Source organism: Canis aureus, chromosome 4 (genome assembly GCF_053574225.1).
Source record: "Canis aureus isolate CA01 chromosome 4, VMU_Caureus_v.1.0, whole genome shotgun sequence".
In the NCBI taxonomy this organism is placed as follows: Eukaryota; Metazoa; Chordata; class Mammalia; order Carnivora; family Canidae; genus Canis; species Canis aureus.
Window position 1 is genome coordinate 41,471,881 of NC_135614.1, and position 22,498 is coordinate 41,494,378.

Sequence of the window (22,498 nt, forward strand, 5' to 3'; positions counted from 1 at the left end):
CGTTGTTCCAAGGGGATGGGACCCTGCCAGGGCCAACCTGCTTCCTGACCCCCTGCCCAAGCTACTCCATTGCTCTGTGCCCTATCTGGAGCTTGGGAAGCCTGGCCTGTGGGAGGAAACCCACCTAGGAGTCAACTAGCCAGCAGAGTCCCAGGATCCTCTTGGAGGAAGAGAGGCTGGTTGTAGCAGAAGGAAAGTGTCTCCTGGGGACCTCTTTCCGGGCCCTGGTCTGCTCTTCCAGCATGCTGCCTGGCATCCTCTGCACTGGAGCAGCTCCCTTCTGCAGAGTGTGCTTGGGCCGGTCTCTGCTCACTGTCTGCTATCCACCCTCCAAGGCCCAGCTCTTGTGTGACTTGCTCAGGGAAACTTCACCCAGTACTCTGGCCTCTGTTAACAAAGGCCAACTGAAACAACTCCAGCTGAATCCCCTTCCTGGCCCATCACCCTGCCTATCCCTTCCCCTCCTCACCTCCCCACCCCCGCTCAAGGGTGGAAAGACAGGAAGACTGGGCTGGGAGGGATGGCCCTGAAGTCAAATCTAGACAGCCCTTAGGACTGCCTGGAACTACCTCTCAGAGGGGGCAGAGGCTGAAGGGAGACTAGAATTGCTCAGAACAATGCAGAGGGTTCTGGGTTTTTTTGAAGGTGGGGGGTGGTACCAGAAGGGAGAAAGCACTAGCTGGCAAGGGAGACCAAGGTGACTGGGGAAGGCCAGAGACATCTTACTGGGAAATTTCTTCCATTTTTGTCCTGTGGTGGCAATGCATATCTTCTACCTCCACGTCCCTCCCTCCATGCCTCCATAGTGGGACAGATCTCCCCGGGGGACCTGGAGGTGGGCATGGCCCGTGTGAGGCTGTGAGCATGGCCAGGCTGCAGGCGGCTCCCTGCTCAGTTTAGCAGGAGGAAGGCCTGGCCCTTCCCACGCCCCTCCTGGAATGTAAGGGCTGCTCCTGGGAGTTGAGCAGAAGTGTGACTTTCCCTCTGGAGTCTGAGGTCAGTCAGCCTCCCAGGCCTGGTCCAGCATTCTTGATGGGAAGCCAAAACAAGCAAGGGGCGAGGGGCCAGGGCAGACTCAGAGGCCTGGCCAGCCCCCACCATCTGATTGCCCCTTACTTTCATTCTTTGTAGGAAGGAGGTGTGCTGATGCCAGAAATTGAACCCGGGAGGAGGGGGACATAAACAGCAAGGTTCTACTATTTGGTAGATCCTGTGCTGATCACCTGTAGATGCTGCTAACGATGTCACGAAGGGGCCAACTCCGGATGCAGTATAGGGCCTGAAGGAAGGAGGCCCAGGGGGCTCTGGAGGACAGAGGGTCAGGGTGGGGGAGGAGTGGAACCAAGTAGCGAAGTGATAGAGCACAGCCTATGATACTGGGAAAAAGAATAACCATTAAGACTGAGCACCTCCTACATGCCAGCCACCTCCTGACTCGGATGGTTCATCTTGACACAATCTGCAAGGGGGTTGAGACCTCAAAGATCCTCAAACTGAGCTTGTCCAAAATCCCACAGCAGAGGAAGGCCTGCCCCCAGGCTCTAGGTCTCCTGTGAGCTCTCATCACCCCCTCACCTCCTACCCCCCTACTCCTCCCCACTAGGCACCAACACCGGGGAAACAGCTGCTCCAAGTTGAGCTGCCAGGATGCAGCCTCCCCTGGGCAAAGGTCCCCATGTGACATTTTCTTTCTGCCACAATCAGCCTCCCTTCCTTCTGCTCCGGGCTTGAGGGGATGGTCCTACAGGCCCCACCTGATAGAGGCAGGGGGGTGAGGCACAGAGAAGGGGGCTTCCCGTTGCACAACTCTAGAGGCTAGAGCCCTGCCAGCTTCAGGATGAATGGCAACCCTGGGGGCCCCTGCTTGTTGGGGCAAAGTATGGGTGTGACCTGCAGACTCCTAAACAGGCCCTCTGCACCTGGGCAGCTGGGTGGAGGAGGAGAGGGCTGTCGGGCAAGAAGGTCACCCCTGGCCAGGCCAGGAGGGGAGAGGGCTGAGGAAAGCAGACCGGGCTGCCCCAGGCACTCTGTTGATGCCGCTGCCCCTGGGCTTCTAGAAGCTTCCCTTGGGTGTACTTAACAGCCAAGGTCGGGGCTCTGTTCCCATTGTGGATGCCTGGAATATTCATGTTTTCCACATCCCTGTGTGGGATCCAGAACCAGCTTCCAAGAGCCAGGAGAATTGAGCCTGGAGGGAGAGGGGAAGATTCTCTGGCCCTGGAACTGGACTGGTGGCTGTTGTGTATGTCCCTGACTGTGTGGCTTTCTCCCTTTGTCCTTCTAGGTGCACAGCCTCCTTCCCTCCCCTCATCTCCCCACCTTTCTTCTCTTTTCTCCTCCCCCTCCTCTTGTTCCTCCCCCCCAGCCCCCTTCAGACAGTTTACCCACAGAAAAACTGCGATGCTGTGGAAAGAGACCTGGTTCAGATTACCGCTCCACAGTTCACAGCTGTATGATTTGAGGCAGGTTGTTGCTCTCTCTGAGCCTCTCTTCCCTTGTCTGTAAAATGGGATTATAATATCTATCTGATGGGCTGTTTGTGGGGTCAGTGAAATCACAAGTGCATATGTTCTGGGACCATTTGCCCTTGAAAACTACTGAGTCTAGATCCTGGGAATTACATACAAAAAAAAAAAGACAAGAAATCCTTTTGTCTTTGAGGGCTTATGTACATTAAGTATAAAGTTACTTCATCTGAGTCTTGGTTTTCCGTCTTATAAAATGGGTGTTACTTTTTTTTTTTTAAGATTTTATTTACTTATTCGACGGAGAGAGGGAGAGCACAAGCAGGGGAAGTGGCAGACAGAGAGAAAAGTAGACTTCCCTCTGAGCAGGGAGCCTGACTCAGGGCTCAATCCTAGGACCCCGGGATCATGACCTAAACTGAAGGCAGATGCTTAACAACTGAGGCACCCAGGTGCCCCTCCTTCATGTAAAATGGAAGTAATGATGGGACCTACTTCAGAGAGCTAGAGTGAGGAGTCAGAGATGTCATGGACAACCTTAGCACATAGTAGGTGTTCATTAGATGATTTTTATTATTCTTGTTTGTCCTGCAGGAACCTAGGGAATAAAGGACAGAGAAGTCTCCATATAGAACTCCTCTGAGGCTACCTGTGCTTTGGGCAGCAGGATGGTGAGGGTCAGGGCACAGGCTTTGTACATTGAAGCCTCAGAAGGGAAATATGATATATACCAGGAAGCATGACCCAGGCATTAGTGAAAGCCTGAACAGTCAGGAAAAAGAAGGATGTTTTTATATCACTAAATGGTCTATAGCCATTATGCCTTGAATTCAATCTGTCCTAGCAGCTGCAGAACCACACTGCTCTGAATATGTCTGTTTATGAGTCTGCCTTCCCCTCTAGATTGGTTGGTCCTTGAGGGCAAGGGCCATGCCATACTTGGTTTTGTGTCAAGTGTGGGTATGTGCAGAAACTGATTTAGGAATTGGGCTTTTGATCCAAGGGGTCAAAAGACAGACACCCTGGGACTTCTCCTGAAAGGCTTTTAAAGGGTCACTAAGCTGGTATGATATGAGGAGTCACTGGAGAACATCTTGGTTACCACAGAGGGAGAGCCTGCCTGAGAGTGATGTGATGTCAACCCAGAGGAAAGCAGAACTGAGACAGAAGCAGACACCTGATGACATCATGTGAACCCCTGGATCCAGCCCTTCCTGAAGCAAGAGTGGACCACTTTAGTTGTGTGAGTTGTTTCTTAAGTTGGCTTTCAATCTCTTAAAACCCAAAGAGTCTAGATTAGCATGGTCTTTCTCCTTCCTTTATTTAAAAAAAAAGTCTTGATTATCAAATAAAATCTATGAAAATATCCCCTGACCTAGTAGAAATGAATGATATATTTCCGAGGCACATTTTGCCTTAGCTCTGGAACAGGCATATCTAGGGCTCAATCCTACTTCTGCCTTGAAGGGACTCTGGTTCCCTCATCTGTAAAATGAGGAGACAAGCACTGTTGTGAAGATTCATTGAGAAAAGTAGGAAAATCATGACTTCTTCAGCTTCATAAATGCAACTTCATTACTCTTACCCCATTGCTCCCAAAACTTGGTGTCACTAAATCAGGTGTCCCTGACTTAGCATGCAGGGAAAAGCAGGCCTGAGCAGCTCCACCTTCTCCCTTCCCTTGTTACTCCTGATGCTGCTGCAAGGCTCCACCCCCAGAAATCTGGGCCCTAAAGCTGGCCTGGAGGAAGCCCAAGGAAACTGGTCAGCCTGGTCTGGTCTCCACTGGAAGCTTGCAGGCCTTTATCACCATACACTGTGACTAAATTTGGATCTCAAAATCAGACAATCAGCCTCGGAACTCCTGACAAATTCCAGCAAGTACTAGCTGTTTTCATCGTTTTTTGCAGACAAGGGGAATACTTTTTCCAAGTAACAAGTTTAAATTAAAAGTGCTAATTTGTCATTATAGAAACTTTAGAAAACACAAGGGGAAAAGTCCAATAATATCTGTATCCTGACACAGCCCCCATGGAGAGTTTGCTTCTTTCCTGTTGGTCATTCCAACAGTCTGATTTGGGGGACTGTTGTTTGTTTGCCTGCTTGTTTTTACATCCATGAGATCAAAGTGTATGTGATATATCTTTTATATCTTGATTTTTTTAATATCTTGATTTTTATATCTTTTTTAATATCTTATATTTTTATATCTTTTATATCTTATATCTTTTATATCTTTATCTTTTATATCTTGATTTTTCCCACCATGTTTTGACATAAACATATTCCCGTGTTACAAACTCTTTGCTGAGTGCCAGATGCGGTGCCTAGCACGTCACCGGCATGATCTCAAGAATGTTCACAACCATCCTAAAATCAGGAGTCCTTACTATTCTTGCTTTGAAGATGAGCAAACCAAGGCACAAAGAGATTAAGTGTCTCGCCCGATGTCATGGTGAGGATCAGGCTGTCTGGCTTCATGGGCCATACTATTACCTAGGTATATCTGTATCATGGTTCGCTCAACCTTCTTTAGAGAGATAGATGCCTGCTGTTCTTCCCTGCCTGGTACTAGGTCTTCACCGTGCCCGTTTGCCCTGGAGACTGCGAGCCCCTACTCTCAGTTCTAGGAGAGCAGCTACAGCGCAGAGTTGGGTGCAAATGCGGGGTCTGGCCAATCAGAGCCCCGTATCTCCCTGGCCTCTGTGATTGGCTCAGGGAGGGGCCGTGGGCCAGGTGTGCCCACACAGGGAGGCTGTAGGCTGCATCTGCGCTGTGCTGTGGCCAGCTGTCGAGAACCTGCCTGGGAACGGGCCGGAGCAAAGGAGGTCAGAGCAACAAGCAGGAGAGACCAAGTCCTATTGGAGCATTTCAGATTCTGGATCCAACTGCACCTGAAGTGAGGGCTCTTGGGTTCACGATACAGGACTTTTTCAGTTAGCTGAGCTTTTTAATCCCCTTAAACCAATTTGAGTTCAGTTTCTGTCGCTTGCAACTGAGAGTTCTGCAAGTCCACCCTCATTGTTGGACGTTAGTGTGGCTTATACAATTTTTTACCATCATAAATAATGCTGTAATGAACATCTTTACATACAGAGCTTATCCTTGATAAGAATTATTTCCTTGTGATATTTTCACCAAAATTGCTTGGCCAAAGGTTCAAACATTATTAGGACTTCATGGACATTTTGCTAATTGTTTCCTCAAGGTTGGCAATGCTTTGTATCCCTCACCTTCACTCCCCAACAGTATGTGCAACTGTGAGTCTTAAAATTGAGTTCTGAAGAAGGTTTCTTTTTTAACAAGCCAAAGTTGTATTTTTGTTTTAAACAGCAAAATCATGTTAATATAAAACAGATAAAAATAGACATAACCAAAAACACACAACACACAAAAGCACAACACACAGGACGGGTGCAAACCCTTCCCAACCCACCACTCCCCCCAAGTTTTAAAACCTGTATTACATATCCCCAAAGATTAGATTGTATTGGAGAAGTCACAGTATTGAATCAGAAAAATAAGAATAAGAGACATTTTTAAAAAGGTCTGTACACAGGTTGTGGGGGGATGGGATAAGAGACATACACTTCATCACTCCTACATCAAAAACATAATGCAGAAGGGTTTCAGTGATTAGCACATATTTCTAGAATACTACTATGTATGCTAGTCCCCTGCCCACTTTTTAAAGTTGCATTTAAAAAGGATAAAAAGTGCACAGACACTTTCATAAGGCACAGACAGATTGTTGTACAAGTCATTTCATTAGGGGCTTGGGAAAAACAACTAAATACCAAGAAATGCCAGGAGGCCATGTGTTCCTGAGCAGGCGTCCCTCTGCCAGAACTAGGGCAGAGATGGGATTGAGCAGGGGAGGTTACTGCCTCTCATTCACCAAGACTTTGCACAAGCCCATTCTTCTCACCTGGATGTGATGGGGTTCTCTGGGAACTTAGGGATTGATTCTAGTAACTAGTCAGAAGCCTGAAAGTAGCAGGTAGCCACCTCCCTACATGTCTCCCTGGCGGGACTTGAGGGTGATCATCAAGTGGTGGAGCCTTTGAGGGTTCTGCCCAAGGCTATTTTGGCAGCAGCCCACTAACTGCAAGGTGCCTGGCATTTCTAATGCAAAGGAGGCTTCTCGAGAATGCAGGAGGCTCTGGATCAGGAAAGTGGTCATGGGCACTCACCAGGATAGATCCTCAAAGGCAACAAATGGCCAAGAAAGCCCCAGGGTCTCATTATCCTCTTAATGTGTCTCCTTCTGAAGGTAGAGCTAGCACTGTCCTCTAGCTCCTCATTTCCAGCACCCCACTCCTAGTTGGCATGCAGCAGATGTTTGTTGAATGATTTTGTATGCATATGTACGTGGTGTTTTACCAAGCCCCTGAGTACTCATAACTTGATTTCTGATTTCTTCCATAAACTTTGAATGAGTACCTACTATGTGCTGGCACAGGGACCCAATGCCAAGACAGCAAATACAAGTTTACAAATCTGCCCATCTCTGGACTGTCCACTCCCTGTGGACTTTGTCTTTAGTCCCGATTCCTAACACTGTGTCCAGAACACAGGCCACACTGATGAGTGGGTGTTGAGCAAAGTGTGCCTGCAGTTAGGGGAGCAGCTGCCCTGGGTAGCTAAATCCCAGACGACTCCTAGTTCTGGGAATGGACTAGGAAAAGGAGCTTGTTTTGACTTGCAAACAGCCCAATTTTTCTGGTGGTTCGAAAGAAGCAGGCACAGGACCACACACAGCAAGGGAGTATCTTGTGATCTCCTGCTTCTTAGCCCTGGAGTCTCTGCCTGCGGGGGTGGGAGGAGGGTTGGTGCTGAGGCTCAGGAAGGCAATGGGACAAGGCCTTCAGCCCCTCCACTATGTTGCCCCATATTTGCACCCCTGTGCAATGGGAGGAAGTCTCCAGGCTGGGCTCAGGATCTCACATGGCTCAGCTCTGCCAGGAGAAGGGAGACAGTGGGAAGATGAGACTGAAGAAAGGACACTTGTCCTTCTAGGGTATGGGTGGCAGAGAGACCACAGCCTGGGGCTGGAACCCTCTATGCAGGTGCAGGTGCCCAGGCTCTCTCCAGGGGCAGCCCATAGAAGTTTCAAGAAAGAAAACTCAAGGCAGCCTCAAGCTGCCTGGGGCTTGGGGCCAAGCAGTGAAGAGAGTGGGATTCAGTGCCAGACGTGCCTGGGTTTGGATCCCAGGCCTGCCACCTACTGCGTGTGATCCTGTCACTTTACTCACAGGATCTTAGCTCTCTTACCCGTCAAATGGGAATAATACCGTGTTTTACCAATTCTAAGTAGCAGAGTTTGTTTTCACATTTCAAGTCTCTGATTAGAATGAATTGTATAACTGTGGCATCTTACAGTTAAAATTCATGTTTTTTTTTTCCCTTGGCAGTACATAAAATGGTGCATTTTATTATCAGTAGCATTTTAGATATGACTCAGTGGGGGTAATAAGACCTGCCTCACAGGATTAATGTGTGAAGATGCCTCTCTAGCCCAGTGCCGAGGCACATAATGATGTGAAATGAAAAAGAGGGGTTCCCTTCCCTCTTTCTCCCGCCATGTGAGGGCATGTGAGCAGCTCCTCTATAGCACTGAATAAATCAGAGCATCAGGAAATTTCTGGTTTTTAGAAGATAAACACCCCCTTAATTTCTCTTAGAAACAGGGAGGCTATTTATAGCAGCTGCGGAGCAAGTTAGACAGGCCACCAGCTCCTTTTGTTGCAGGTAACAGGTCACCAGGGGCATGGCCTGGTCCACCACAGGTCCAGGCCCTGTCACTGGTTTCCTGGTGGTGGCTGGAACCCAGGTGGGGACCATTAGGAAGGGCAAAGGGCAGGAGAGACAAGCTGCCTCCTGCTGGCATCTGAGACCACCATGTGACCGGCTCAATCCAGCCAGGGCTACTGCTGGAGAACCAGTCCTGGTGGGTGGGGAAGGTCATGAGTCCTCTCCCACACGGTCTGTGTGCCCCACCCCACATAGGGGAAATGGCTCCTGCTGGCCAAATTCAGCTGAGCACTGAGTGCCACCTAGCTTCTCCAGGTCCTAACCTGGGGTTCCAGATGCTCCCCTAAAACTTCCATCACAAAATTTAAATGGAGGCATGTTTCCCAGATTCACTAGGGAAAATAACCAGTTAGGGGTTCTTGTAGGGGCAAGAGTAGAGTTTCTGAAGTTGAGATCAGGTCAGAACACTATGACCACTTCCAGACAGAGAAGCAATAGGTGGCCCAAGACCTAGAGCATCACAAAGACCAATTGGTCTTAAAGAATTTGATTTGATGAGGGCCCAACTGGGCTGGGCTCTGGGCCTCCAGGAACCCAGCAAACATTTGTTATATGAATGCATAAACTCTCTGAATGTTCTTTCCCTGTCATCATCTGTGCGGCAGAGGAACAGATTAGGAATTGTAATAAAAATGTTATCTGCTCTTTGCAGGGTGTCTCAGGCTTTTTCAATGTTATGCTGGTCCTATCGTGGGTTCTGGAGTGGGCAGATACTGGGCCTCATCTTGGACAGATTGGGAACTGAGAATCAGAGAGGCCCAAGGGCTTCCTTAAAGGGACAGCACAAGCTAGGGCAGAGGTTAGGCCCAGAACTGGGGGCAGGAGCTGGCCTGGGCCAGCCTATCAGCCCAAGGGCGGTCTGGGAGTCTGCAGAGATGGGCTTCGGCAGGGGTGAGGAAGTGGGGGACAGGGCCAGGTCCCAGGAAGTGCCTGCAAATGGCTCTGGGAAGGGGGGGGGGTTCCCATGTCAGCATTTTAATGTCTCAGCTATTAGTTAACATCTTAATGATCATTTAACATCTTAGTAATCAGCAGTGAAAGAGAAGCTGAGTGTCAGAACCAGTTGCAAAGTCTTTTCCTCCTACTTCACCAGTAGGCTGCCCTGGTGATGCCCACAGCTGCTGGTGAATGCCAGGCCCCAGGGTTACAACAGGAAATGTGGAGAGTTGTCAGCCTGATGGAGTGGCCCTTCCAACTCCAGGTGAGTCACCTGCCTCCAGGATTTTCCCTCCCCCAGGAAAAGAGAACCTGCCGCTTGTCTTCTCTTTGGGGACAACAAGGGATGGTACAGACAAAAAGCATCTAGTGGGACGGAGTCAAGGTGCACTATGCTTATTATTAGGCTGTCTGGGGTGAAGGGGTGAAGAGGCTTCTGGGGATGACACCACCCAGAGCTCTCAGTGGGCCGCAGCACCCATCAAAACTCCTCTCCAGGACCGGGGAAGAAACTAAAAAAGCAAATTGTTCTTTTCTGTTCTCCACCCACCTTCCCCCCAAGGCATTGCTGCTTTGGAGCTGTAAACAATGAGCTATTTTTTTCCTTCCCTTAGAAAATCTGAGTGTCCCTGTTCTATACCATCCAAGGGAGTTCTGTTTAGGTGCAGGCTTCATACATTCAAAACCATCTGACGTTACAGCCCCAGAAAGTGAACGGTTTCTAGTCACGCTACCGTCTGGGCTCGGGATTGCACATTCGTTAGTGTTAAATAACCTCCTAGGGCCAGGATCCCTGGATAAATACCTATGTGTTCTCTCTCACTCATTCTCTCACACACATTCCCTCTCTCTTCTCTGGCCACTCCCTCCCCTCACCCTCTCTCACACACACTTGACCCAACTCCAGAGAAAAGCATTGCACAGAGAATGCTGTTTCCCAGCTGAGAGGTCACCGAGGGACAGGGTGGTCTGCTAGGCAGTTCCTGAGCTTGCTGTCCGGATGGCCTCTGGGGGGCAAAGCGCTTTTGAGCCAGAAGCAGCCCGTGCCTGGGCTCAGACCTCCCAGGGCCTCATCTCCATGACTGTGACGCCTTGCCCACTGTTGAAGAGTGGCAGATGGGATGGCTGCTGCCCTTGGACTCCCTGCTGGCCATAGTGGTTGCCTGGCCCAGGGGGCCTTCAGAAAGGTGACCTGGCTCTGGCCCAGGCCCATTGGTGGGCCAGGCTATGGCCTGTAGATCTTAATGACATCCTTGATGGGCCGCCGGCAGATGGGACAGCAGGCCCGGGCTTGCCTCTTGAGCCGCAGGCCGCAGCTGTGGCACAGGCACATATGTCCACACGTGTAGATGACTGTGTCCACTTCACCGTCAAAGCACACCGTGCATTCACCATTCTTGCTGCCTGCCGGCTCCGGTGGGGAGAACGCGGGGGACACCGGGGGGCTCAGCGGGGAGCTGGGTGCCGTCACTGCAGAAAGGGAAAACAAGCCAGACCTTAATAATGTGGTTTTCAGATGCGTTCTGCTGGGGCAACCCCAAGAAGGCAGAGCTTCCATGGCCGAACTTGTGGGAAACAATTTCAATAGATACCAGTTTGATGTTTTTCTACTGGGCTTTGCCCCCTGCCCTACCCTGCTTCCCCCAAGCATCAAGTACCATTACCACCCTTGAGGATACCATATGTAGACTTCTCCTACCTCCAGATGATTGTATAGCCGAGGAAGGAGAAGATGCAGCGGAGAAAGGTGGCCACCCTTGCTTAGCCTCAGGAAGGCTCTGGCAAAGCTGAAGGAGCCAGGCCAGCCACCAGCTCCTACCCCCTCAAGGGTTTATACCTCCTTACCCAGGGATGACTCAGATGCTGAGGACGACTGGTTGACACTGAAGGCCATATCAGAATCGCTATCATCCTGTGAGCCGCTGAGGGACCCTGATGGGGACGCGGTTGCAGGGCTGGACTGCAGGGTGCCTGAGACCAAAGAGACTCCATCAGGGGTGATGGGAAGTGGGCCCTGTTCTGCTAGTCCCTGGCTCTTCACACTTTTGCACCTTAGCTTTCCCATCTGTCTAACGGGACGGGGCGGGGGGGGATAAGAGTTACCTCCTAGGTTTCTGCTAAGGACTGATGGAATCGTACACATGTGGTAGATATCTATTCTCTGCCATTCTTGTCTTTTTTTCAGAAACAGTAAAAGATCTTGTTTTGGGGCACTTACTTCACTGTCACTCACATGATCCAGGCCAGGCCAAGAACTTCCACCCCTTGGTCTCAGTGAAGGTTCAGGTAAGGCTACAAACCCAACGCAGGTCAAAGAGGCCTTCATGAGAACACTACAACTGTTGGGCAAGAAGGGGCCCATCCACTGGGAGGTTAAGTCTGGCCCTGTAGAGCCCGCCTGAGAGTGAAGCCAACATAGGGGAAAGTGAGCTTTGGGATTGGATCCTGATGACATGCTTTCAAAACCTGGATCCATCCAATATACTCTCACACTTTTGAGGTATGTGTATCCATACATTTCCCTTTTAGTTTAGGTAACTTCGAGTGGGGTTTTATCACTTGCAACTACAAGATTCCTGACTAGTAGTATTCAATACGAATGAGTTTTCTTCTTGTGTTCACTGCTGGTATAGATAATAATGGGTTATTTCTTAGGTGAGAGAGACATTCCTTCCCTCACTCTATTTGAGGAGGTTGGACAGATAATGCAGTGCTGGGGTTGCTGTCAAGTAGAAATCAAGAGGGCAAGCTACTGGTCTCCAAAAATAATCACCTCCATTCTACCTTCTTTTCCTGACCACTCAAGGACTCATCCTGGTCCCTCTGGAGGTGCCAAGGAGGGGGGCGGGAAGGAGGAGGGTAAGGAAGACTGATTCTAGGCTTAGTTCTTGTCAAAGCCCCAGTGGGAACTTAGGCAACTCATCTCAGGGTAAATGATGATTATGTCTGGTCATCCTTTAAAAAAAAAAAACAACCAACCAACAATGACCACCACTCCCTTGTTCTTCCTCTGCCTGAAAACAGCAGTCACTGCTGTTACTACTATTTAAACTTGCTTTGTTGTGTGTGGCAGGCGCCTGCTGAAAGCATTATATGCACCTGGTCATTTCATCCTCCTGACAATGCCAGGATACAGGTAGTTACTCCCTCCCTACACAGAAGGAATCTGAGCTCAGAGAGGGTCTGTGATCCCCCCAGCATCTTCATGGCTGACCAGTTAGGTGACTGGGATAGGCAGTTAATCTCTCTGTGCTTCAATTTTCGTATCTGTCAATGGGATAATGATATTGGTTTCATAGAGGCATCCGGAGTATAAAATTGAATGATATAACATGAAACGGTCATTGTTTCTGTTACCATTGGGGCTTACTTCTTGAATCATGAAAATGGGGCTGTGCTGAGAACCTTCCCTGACCACCACCCCCATTCTACCAAGTGGGAGAGAAGCCTCTCTGCAGTGGCACACATCACAGGGCGCAGCTCTCCATTCAGGCGTGTCTATGAGCTCCTCCTGTGCATGGCCTGTGTCCTGTCCTCTGCTGTGCCCCATCCTGGAGCCCAGGGCCTGGCCCACAGCTGGCGGGTGCTCCGTGTCTATTGGTGGCACGAAAGAAGGCAAAGTCATGTCCAAATAAGATGGTTCAGGCCTCCGTTCCATTTTCTGTGGACATTGTTATTCTCGTGTCCTCTTTTAAGTGTAGTTGTATTTACTTTTTCTCCTACACTTACGATTCATCACGTATTTAAAAATTAATAGGGATATAATAAATCATAACAACAGAAACAGGGGGAACTTAGGTCGGTGCGGGCCAAGTGTGGACTTGGGAACAGCAAAACGGACATCCCTGGGACACTTGTTAGAGCCGCACTTCGGGGCCGCCCCTACGGAATCAGAGACTCTGGGCGGCGGCAGGCGGGTGCTCAAACCCCTCCAGCCTGGCAGGCGCGGGCAGGCCCTACCCAGCCGCGCCCCGCGCCCCCGCGCCCCCGCGCCCCGCGCCCCCGGGCGGCCGCGCACGCGCACGCGCACGCGCGCGCGGCCGGGAACTCACCCAGGAGGCGCAGCTGGCCCGCCGCGCCGCCGCGCACGGCGAAGAAGGCCCAGAGCGCCTGCGTGGTGTCGACGCACAGCAGGCGGCCGCGCGGGCGCCCGTTGACGCCCAGGAGCACGTCGCCGCCGGGCCGCAGCGTGAAGCTGAGCGCGTCTCCGCCGCTCGGCACGGGCCCGGCGCGCGCCACCACCCAGTACTCCTTGCGGTCGAGCAGGGCGTCGGGGTCGGCGGGGAGCTCGGCCGGCCGGAGCCCGCCGGGGTCGCACGACGTGATGCCGAAGGCCAGCGCGCCGGGCGCCGCCAGCCCCGGGCGGCCCACCTCCACGAAGAGACTCTCGCCGGGGCGCAGCGGGCGCTCGGAGAAGACGAGCGTGCGGCCGCCGTCGGGCCGCGGCGCGCAGGCCACCTTGCGGTCGGCGGACAGGCTCACGTCGGGTCCGCGCGTCGCGTGGAAGCGCAGGTCCGCCTCGAGCAGCGCCGGCGACGACGCGGGCCGCGGGCGCTCGCGGGGCCCGCACGGGATGGCGGCGGCCGAGGCGTCGGCGGGCGGCGGGCCCGGGGCGCGGCCCAGCGCCAGGTGGCCCAGCTTGGCCACCACCTGGTTGTTCTCCAGCTCGTTGTTGTCGAAGTTGGCGGCGTCGTGGCTGCTGGGCGGCAGGCAGGCGCTGAAGCGGGCCTGGCTGAGGCGCGCGGGTGTCAGCGTGTCGGCGAACGCGCTCTCTGGACCGGGGCAGAAGGGTGGTGGTGAGGGGCGGGCCGCGGGCGGGGAGCCCGGGCACCCGCAGGCCTCGGCGCCCCCACGCACAGCCCCCACGCACAGCCCCTCGCTTCTCTTTCTAGTTGGGGTGTGTACCGCCTCCAGAACCACCGGTGCACCGAATCAGGAAGCACAGTCCTGGCGACCCCTCTTTGGGATGGGCAGATAAGGCTGTTTCCCACCCCCACCCCCTTCATCCCTTCCTCCTTCCTTTTTGCCCCCTCCCTTCTTCCCTCTTTTTTTTTTTTGGTTCTCCTTCCTTCTTCCGTCCTTCCCTCACTCCAGAGGTTTTCATGCTATGGAACATTTGAAGACCCTTTATTGTTGGCCTCCCCAGCTAGAGGATAAGCTCCAAGAAGTGAGTCCTTTTGCTCATTATTTGTGGCCTTATGTGACAGGTATTATTTTAAGGTCTCTTCAAGTGTGACGAGTTCTCACTCAGGTGTGTGCTGTTATTGCCAGCCATTTAGCAAAGAAGGGAGGCGTGAGGCACAGAGGAGTTAAGGAATGCGACCAAGGTCACACAGAAACGGGCAAAGCCATGAGAAGAACCCAGGCTCTTCCACACACGCTGACTCTGAAAGAAGGCAGCACAGAGCCCAAACATTGGATAGGTTAGCTTTCTGTAAGAGGTGGCCTCATTTTATAAGACAGAAAACTAAGAGTTTTAAGACACCATCATGAAAATATTTTTGGATAATTTTTAGTGGTTTGGAAAAACGTTCTTGATACTACATATTATAGTTAAATTTTCAAAAAAACCCATTTCATTTAGGTAATACAGATCTTCATACTTTGGTAGATTACTTGCCAATTGTCTCCCCAACTAGAATGTGAGTCCTTGCTTGTCTGTTCACCACCACCTTCTCCCGGCTCAGCAGAGTGCTGGGCAAAGAACCTTCATTCTTTATTGGATGAATAAATGGATGAATGAGGCTTCTAAAAGACACCAATAAAGAACCTTCATTCTTTATCGGATGAATAAATGAATGAATGAGGTTTCTAAAACACTGACTGCCACTCTGGGTAACAAGTCAGGGAAAGGAGTGGAGTTTCTTTTATTGATAAAAAGATTCTCATTAACCATAATAAATAAAGCAAGAAAAAGTGTTTTTCAAACTTCTCTAACTGGACACTTCTGGCTAAGATTTGTCATCCTATAATTTATATCATGGAAAAAAGTATTTCTCCTTTTTAGTTTTCCAGATATAAAACTAAGTCCTAATAATGAACATGCTTTTTCCAAAAGCATGCCCTAGCTCCTAGTGAGAGTCTGGTATGGTATTCCCTACCCCACCAGTAGCGGTCTACAGGGCAGATTTTGTAAACTGGCCATCCAAGTTTTGACCCTGGCTCACAGACCTGTTTGGCCTACTGGTCTATTATCCATTTCTACAATGATTATATTACAAGTCTTATCAGAAACCTCAATATTTTAAAATGTCTTTTTCAATTACTAGTTAATGTGGGAAAACACTGATGATATAACATTAAGTGGACAAAAGAAGATGCAAAACCAAATATATTATTTGATTCCAACTGTGTGGGAAATGTATGTATAGAATGCATAGGAAAAATACAGGAAGGATATACATAACAATCTGAGGGTGGTTATCACCAGCTGGAAATTTGCTTTATTACAGTTTTTAGATTTTCTCACTTTGCTCTAATGAACATGTATTGGTTTTATAATCAGAAAAAAAAAAAGGCACACATGAAAGATAAAACAAGTGGGGTTTTTTTTGAAAAGGCATTTTAGATAAGTGGATGTTTTTGGTGGAGCCTCCTGGTGTGATGCACTTTCCCATGGCTCTCTGTCCCACCCATCCTGCTAGGCCAAGCCTAAAGGCATTGGCCATGGCTCACCCTGGGCCTCTGCCCTTGCCAGCGTCTGCTTCTGTCCTGCACCCCAGCACTCCTCCTTCTTGCCCCTAACAGATCTACAAAAGAGCCCATCCTTCAGCGCAGCATTCTAATTAAGAGCATGGCCTGTGGAGATGGTTCAGGTCCTGGCTCCAGCCCTTCCTGGCCATGTGGCTTTAGATAAATCACTTAATCTCTCAGAGCCTCAGCTGCCTCAGTTTAAAATGGAATAACCCTGGTCCCCCTTCCTCATGTTATTACAGAGATTAAATTAGGTATTTTTATGAATAGCACAGAACATGGGACAAAGTAAGTGCTCAAAACATGTTAATTATCATTATTCCTTCAACATTTTCTGAACAGAATGTATAGAGCACTTGCCATGTGCCGAATGCTGTGCTGGAACTGAGTGAAGAGAGGTAAACAAGCAGGCACAGCTCCTGTGTCCATGGAGCTCCCATTCCAGTGGGAGAGACAGACTTTAATGAAGCATCTGACATAAAACCATGTAAGTACGAACTGTGATGAGTGCTACTAAGAGCCACTGTCCTGCATGGTTCTGTAAAATGAGCATGTTTCAGTGGAGGAACTTAGGCTGTGAAAGGCAGGGTGAGTTACTCCATGTCAGGCAACCAAGGAGTGACAGAACTGGAATTCTCTGAGAGTATGTGAAAGGGGGACTTGGCCAGAAGTGAGGCCAGAACAGACCTCTGTGTCAGTGAAGATGGAGTGAAGAACTGAAGGCCAGGGGACTATACAGTGTGCCTGGGAAGTGGGGTGTAACCATTCCAAGCAGAAGGAATAGATTATGTGAAAGAACAGTGTTTCTGAAGTGAGACTTATCCTGTGAGGCTGGTGTAACAACCTATGTGACAGCATTTAGCCTGGTACCTGGCACATAGCAGCCACTCAGAAAAGGTTGGGTCTCCTCACTTATCTCTATGCAAGGAGCTTTGTCCACATCAGGCATTGTCCTGAATGAGACAGGCCCAAGATAGCAGAGTTCTGGCCTAGGCCTGACACTTCAGAATTCACCCCTCAAAAGATTCTCTGTGAACAGAAATCCCACAATACCAAGAGGCCACCCAGAGAGCTTATCAAGACTTCCTAACTTTTTAAAGATTTATTTATTCATGAGAGACACAGAGAGAGAGAGAGAGAGAGGCAGAGACATAGGCAGAGGGAGAAGCAGGCTCCATGCAGGGAGCCTGACCTGGGACTTGATCCCAGGTTTCCAGGATCAGGCCCCAGGCTGAAGGAGCCACTAAACCGCTGAGCCACCCAGGCTGCCCCAAGACTTCCTAACTTCTAACCGGTGATTTGCCTTCAGACTCTCTAGACCCAAGGAAAGTATATACAGCCATTTTTTTGAGTCCCTACCTCCCAGATGCAACTTCATGCATTATCCCCATTAGTCCGCACCACTATCTCATGTAGCTCTGTAAAGTGGGCACTTTTCACAGTGGGAGAACATCCAGACCCCGAGAGGTAGAGTGAGTTATTTAAGGTCGCACAGCCAGGGATGACAGAAATGGGATTCCATCTCAGGCTGTGACTCTAAAACCAGACCCCTACTAGCAGTATTGCCTGCAAGAGTTCAGCTGTCCTTGTTCCACCCTTAGAGCTGCCAGCGATGTGGACTCAGCCTCAAGCTAAGCGGCTCTTGGAGGTGCAGTCCCCAGAGGTCTGATATGACTCCCAAGAGGAAGAGTCCAACAGTTCTGTCCCCTCCCTAAGCATCTTCTGAATGGCAGTCCCAGGCCAGGCACAGGGAGACTGGGATGGCTAGGATTGGCTCCACAGCCTCCCACTCTCCCTTGGCCATGTCCAGGACCTGGCTCTGGAACTGGGAGAAAGCTGCATTCGTTCCTTTCTTTCCTTTCCCTAGGTTTCTCAGGTCAAATATGTCTGGGCTGGAAGTAGAGCAGAATTTGTGTCTCAATAGAAACCATCTTTGTGTGAAGATGCAGGAAGCTTAGAAGAATTAGAGACAGAAAGGGCCATCTATCACTTCATTGTCTCCAAAGGTGATTCAGGCATGTACTAGTGGCAGAAGGGGCAGGGCATGCTGACAGAATGGATGTAGAGTGAGGACAAGAGGAATTGGGCATGACTCCTGAGGTTTTAGGCCAATCAAGTGGCTGGTGCCTTTCACTGACAGTGGGGATGGCTGCCTACATGTGTTCAGTGTGGAATGCCAGAGGGAAGTCTGGACTTCAGGGGAGGCATCAGGGCTAGGAGTATGGACTTGGGAGCCAACAACCTTGAGAGCTTGTTTGGAGGTTCTAGCAGGGGAGCGCAGCTACTCGTATACCCTTGACCGAAGAACGGTCCTCCTCTATCGGGGATGGTCGTCCTCTTCGACCGAGCGCGCAGCTTCGGGAGGGACGCACATGGAGCGGTGAGGGAGGAAGGGGACACCCGCCTAGCCAGCCAGATCAGCCGAATCAACCCTGGCGATCAATGGGGTGACAGATGTCGCAGCCAGATCGCCCTCACATCCGGGAGCCAACAACCTAAAGATGGGATTCAAAGCCCAGTGACGGGCTCAGATAGTCATCTGGGGAGAGAGTGGATGGGGAAATGGTCTTGCTTTATGATGGTTTGTTAAGCTCCACAGATGTTTTGTATACTTTTCTACATGCCTGTTGTATTACATGATAGAGGAGAAAGCTGACAATAGAACCCTGGGGCTCTCAGCGTATGGAGACAGGCAGGGAACGAGCCAGAAAAGAAGCCAAGGAGGAGCAGGCAGGGAGGCAGGAGGAAAACCAGAACCTTGTGAAGCCAGGAGGCATGAGCAGGGCAAAGAGGCAGGGAGAGGTCACCTGTGTCAAAAGTGAGAGACCAGGTAAGAGGACAAGGCTGAGCTTGATCTGCACGAGGCTGAGCTTGATCTGGCAGCATGGGGCTGAAGGGAGAGCTTGCAGGCTGAAGTCTGGTGAAACAGGACAGCTTGGTAGCAGCCGGGTTTCAGTGCATAAGGCAGGAAAAAATCATTGTGAGGAGGTACATAAGCACTGTACCCCGCATGTCACTCTGCTGTAGCTGAGAACAGCTTTCTTCAAAGTAACTGGTGGTGAACTTAACCCAGGAGAAGATGAAATTGTAGGAATAAAATGTTGACCGAGATGCTCGTCATCAAGATCAAGTCCCGCCAGACTGGGTCATTGCTGATTGCATTGGTAACTGGGAGAGGCCAAATTCTGAACCTCAGTATCCATTTTTTTCCTGTACATATTACAAAGTCTAAGGAACATGAGTTGTTTTTGGTTCAACTTCAAGAGAAAGCCTTGTTTATAGTCCCTAAAAATTAACAAGCTGGTAGTTAGTTACACCATTGTTTCATTTCTTGTCTCCAACTTCAGGTTCAATTTTATATACAACTGAATTCTGTGCAATGGAGAAGTGAGCACACAGCCATACACAGTGTAGAATAAACATGGTAGAAAAGTCTTTCTGGGATTTATCTCTTTCCCACTCCCTAAAGTGCTACCCACTTTCTGCTTGAAGAATAGTAGAGTTAACCTGGAGAACCATATTATATATGGTCATATATAAGTATATGGCATAAATACATAATACATAGTTTACTACTGTTCCTACTCATTTTTGTACATTAAAGAAAGTGGACTTCTATTTGTATTTTAAATTTCACGTTAAACTTTTAAAAGTATATATATTACTGGGATGAGCTAAAGAGGATTGGGATGAGCTGAAGAGGGAGGTTGAGAGGGTGGGAAAGAGATTTTTGAGAAAATTTTGCTCTGAAGAAGAGCAGAGAAATGAGAGAGTAGCTGGTGGAGAAGATTGTCAAGGGCATGTTTAAAAGATTTATTTGAGAAAGAGTAAAAGGCAGAGGGATAGAGGGAAAGAGAATCTTAAGCAGACTACACTGAATGCAGAGCCCGGCATGGGGCTCAATTGCATGACCCTGAGATCCTGACATGAGCTGAAATCAAGGGTTGGAAGCTTAACCAACTGAGCCAAGGGCTCAGGTGCCTGAAGGGCAATTTTTTTCTTTAATGGAAACTACCAGACCTCTTTTGTGTGCTCATGGGAATGATTCTGTGAAGGAGAAAGTGAAGCTGGGGAAAGGAACAAATGATTGGAGCAATGTCCCCAAACAGGCATGAAGGTACAGGAGAGAGCTCCTTCAGCCCTGGCCACAGGAAGGCAAGCAGCAAGGTAGGGGTGTTGGAGTTTAAGAAGGAAAGGTGTGGATGCCAGGTCTGTGGACCACTGAGCCCATGCTTTTCCAACTAAAGAAGCCTGGACCCAGAGAGACAGGCCTCCATTGGACTCTGGCTGGTCCCAGATGTGACCTCAGTTTCCTTCTGCAATGTGAGGTGCTCCTCAGCCCTATCTCATAGGCCAGGGGGAAGGTTATGGCAGATCTGTGGACTAACAATGTACTTGGCACTGTGTTTGACACAGAGTAGGCTTTCAGGAGCCTGGAAAAGGACAATCCTTTGGGCCACCCTGCTAGGCACATGTCTTACTACTAGGACAGGGAGTTGGGTGCTGGCCTGTATTGTTTGGAAAGAGTACATTAACTGCAAAAGCCAATTGCCTTGTGCTGCTTCCCACTGAGATTCTAGATAAAGCCACCTGCAGCCATTCCTCCCTGTGTGATGTGGGGTACGCACAGATCCCATGCTGAGGCACCCCTCAGGGTCCTGGGCCCAACCTCCCCTATCATGACCACTTATCAGCTCAGTGATCTTGGGCAAGTCCCTGTCTCTTTAGGCCTCAATTTCCTCACTTGAAGCGTGGAGTGGTGCAGTTGACCTCCGAGCCCTGCATTTGGACCCATAAGTTCAAGTCTTTGTCAAGACGCTATTCATAATGCTAATAAATAACAAACACCAACTCTAGCACCACCAACTGCTAGGTAACCTTGGCCAAATCATTCATCCATGCCCAGTATGCAAGTGGGGATGGTGCTATTTCCTGCCTCATAGTATTCTGGTGAGGACTGGGAAACATCACCCAGGTAAAGCTCCTGGCATTTAGTGCCTGGCACACAGTAGGTAACTAAATTAATCAAGAGGCTCAAGGCTTTCAAGAAGGGTAAATGACTCCCCTACAAGGCCTATACAGAGCTGCTGTTTTTGTTGCATGGCATCCCACCCCTCTTCTTGTCCCAGCACCCAGCTTTTCTTCTGAGAGAACTGCTCCACTCCCACCTCCCAATTCCACTGATTACTTGAGGAGGAGGCCTTAACTTGGCCACTCTGTCCCATCCTCCTGGCTACAGAGAGCAATGAGGTTAAACCTTGAACTTTAGCTAGACCTTGTAGGAAAGCAACTGGCCTGCTGGATTTGTTAATCTGGTGGGATGTGGGACTTGGAAATGGAGCTGCTGGTGGCCTCCCCCTGCCCCCAGAAGGGAGTACAGCTGAGGATGGTGCTAATAAAGATGTCAGGGCAAGAAATAAAGGCAGGCTAATATTTTAGGTGCTGTTCAATGAGCCCCTGCATCAAGCCAGGCTTACAGGCAAGTGTTCCCCTGAATTTTCAGTCACATGAGACATTGATTTTTTTTTTCCTTGCTTACGATTGAACCGGTTTTTGCCACTTAAACCAAAGATTTCTGACAACATAGCCTGTAACGCCATGGCCTTGGACTGGGTGTTGCTTATTTGGTCTGACCAGCCTTCCACCACTGGGCAGATGAAGGACCAAGGGGCTATGACAGTGACCACTACGGAGTTCTCTATAAGAGGGACAGAACTGCCTGAGGACATGGGGCCTGAACTCCAGAGCTCTAGCAAAGAGCTTAGAGGAGCCAGGGAGAGGAGGGGGAAATCTGGCCAAACCTTCCTTTCCTCGGTCCAGGAACTACTAAATTGAACAGAAAGTCATTTGCCTGGGTTTAGCCCCTTCTCTTTGGCCAAGAGGAGCATCTAGAGAAAAATTATAGGTTCTCAAAATGGACCTCTCCAGGATTCAGCAAGCCCATCCTGGTCTTTGCCCCAAAGAATCAATGGTAAACTTCAGCAGCCACAGTAAAGCCCTGTGGGAGAAGGTACAGTGCAGTGTAGTTTGCTTGGGAAGGATGGGGGGAACTGGTGGTGCCCTAGTCTGTCCATCCGGGAGCTGCTAGGGAACAAGGAACCAGAGAGATACACAACAGCACAGAAAAATCTAAAAGTGGGGCAAGTGAAAAAAAACCCCAAAACAGTGAGTCTTAGCACAGTCCCATCTATCTATGCATGTAAAACCTACATATTTTTCAACACCAGAGTGGTGCCTATCTGGGCAGGGGAAGGTGTGATTGGGTAGAGTAGGGGCTGGGGATGAAGTAGAAAAGTCAAAAAAGAGAAGGGGCTTTCATGGTCTAGGGATGACACCATGCTTTGAACTGACATGTCTGAAGAACTCAGCACCAACAGGGAGGAGTCAGGCACCAGTGCAAAGGGGACTATTGTGATCACAACCCTGGCTATACCCCTGGATCACCTAAGGAGCCTTAAGGGATCTAGATTCCTGGGGGCCACTCCCTGAAGCTCTGATTGGATTGGTCTGGGTGCAGCCATAACTGAGATCCACTGAACTAACAATAGACAGATGTACCTGGGTTCAAATCCTGGCTCTGCCACTCATAA

At 49.8% G+C, this 22,498-nt stretch overlaps 1 protein-coding gene and 2 long non-coding RNA genes across 17 annotated transcripts in view; 1 reads left to right on the forward strand and 2 right to left on the reverse strand.

The window, feature by feature from the left end:
• LOC144312620 (uncharacterized) overlaps positions 1–22,498 on the forward strand; it is a 95,318-nt gene that overhangs the window by 19,202 nt on the left and 53,618 nt on the right. For 5 of the 15 annotated variants that reach the window (XR_013378124.1, XR_013378127.1, XR_013378119.1 and 2 more), the window contains exons 3-6: positions 2,285–3,708; positions 9,373–9,480; positions 11,401–11,501; positions 14,108–16,395. This is a non-coding gene — a long non-coding RNA (uncharacterized LOC144312620). Of the gene's footprint in view, positions 1–2,284; positions 3,709–9,372; positions 11,130–11,400; positions 11,502–14,107; positions 16,396–17,775; positions 17,915–22,498 lie in introns of all 15 variants that reach the window. The other 10 variants (XR_013378131.1, XR_013378133.1, XR_013378132.1 and 7 more) reach the window with 8 other exon arrangements.
• The window catches only part of NEURL1B (neuralized E3 ubiquitin protein ligase 1B), a 39,937-nt gene continuing 23,177 nt past the window's right edge, over positions 5,739–22,498 (reverse strand). Inside the window, exons 3-5 of the mRNA XM_077895523.1 lie at positions 13,268–13,987; positions 11,061–11,186; positions 5,739–10,685 (exon numbers count right to left, since the gene is read on the reverse strand). Coding sequence (XP_077751649.1) covers positions 10,441–10,685; positions 11,061–11,186; positions 13,268–13,987 — 1,091 coding nt within the window. The 3' untranslated portion in view covers positions 5,739–10,440. The remainder of the gene's footprint in view (positions 10,686–11,060; positions 11,187–13,267; positions 13,988–22,498) is intronic.
• Positions 15,280–21,083, reverse strand: LOC144312621 (uncharacterized). The gene is made up of 2 exons (XR_013378134.1): positions 18,404–21,083; positions 15,280–18,150 (listed from the first exon to the last, which is right to left on the reverse strand). It is a non-coding gene; the product is annotated as an uncharacterized LOC144312621 (long non-coding RNA).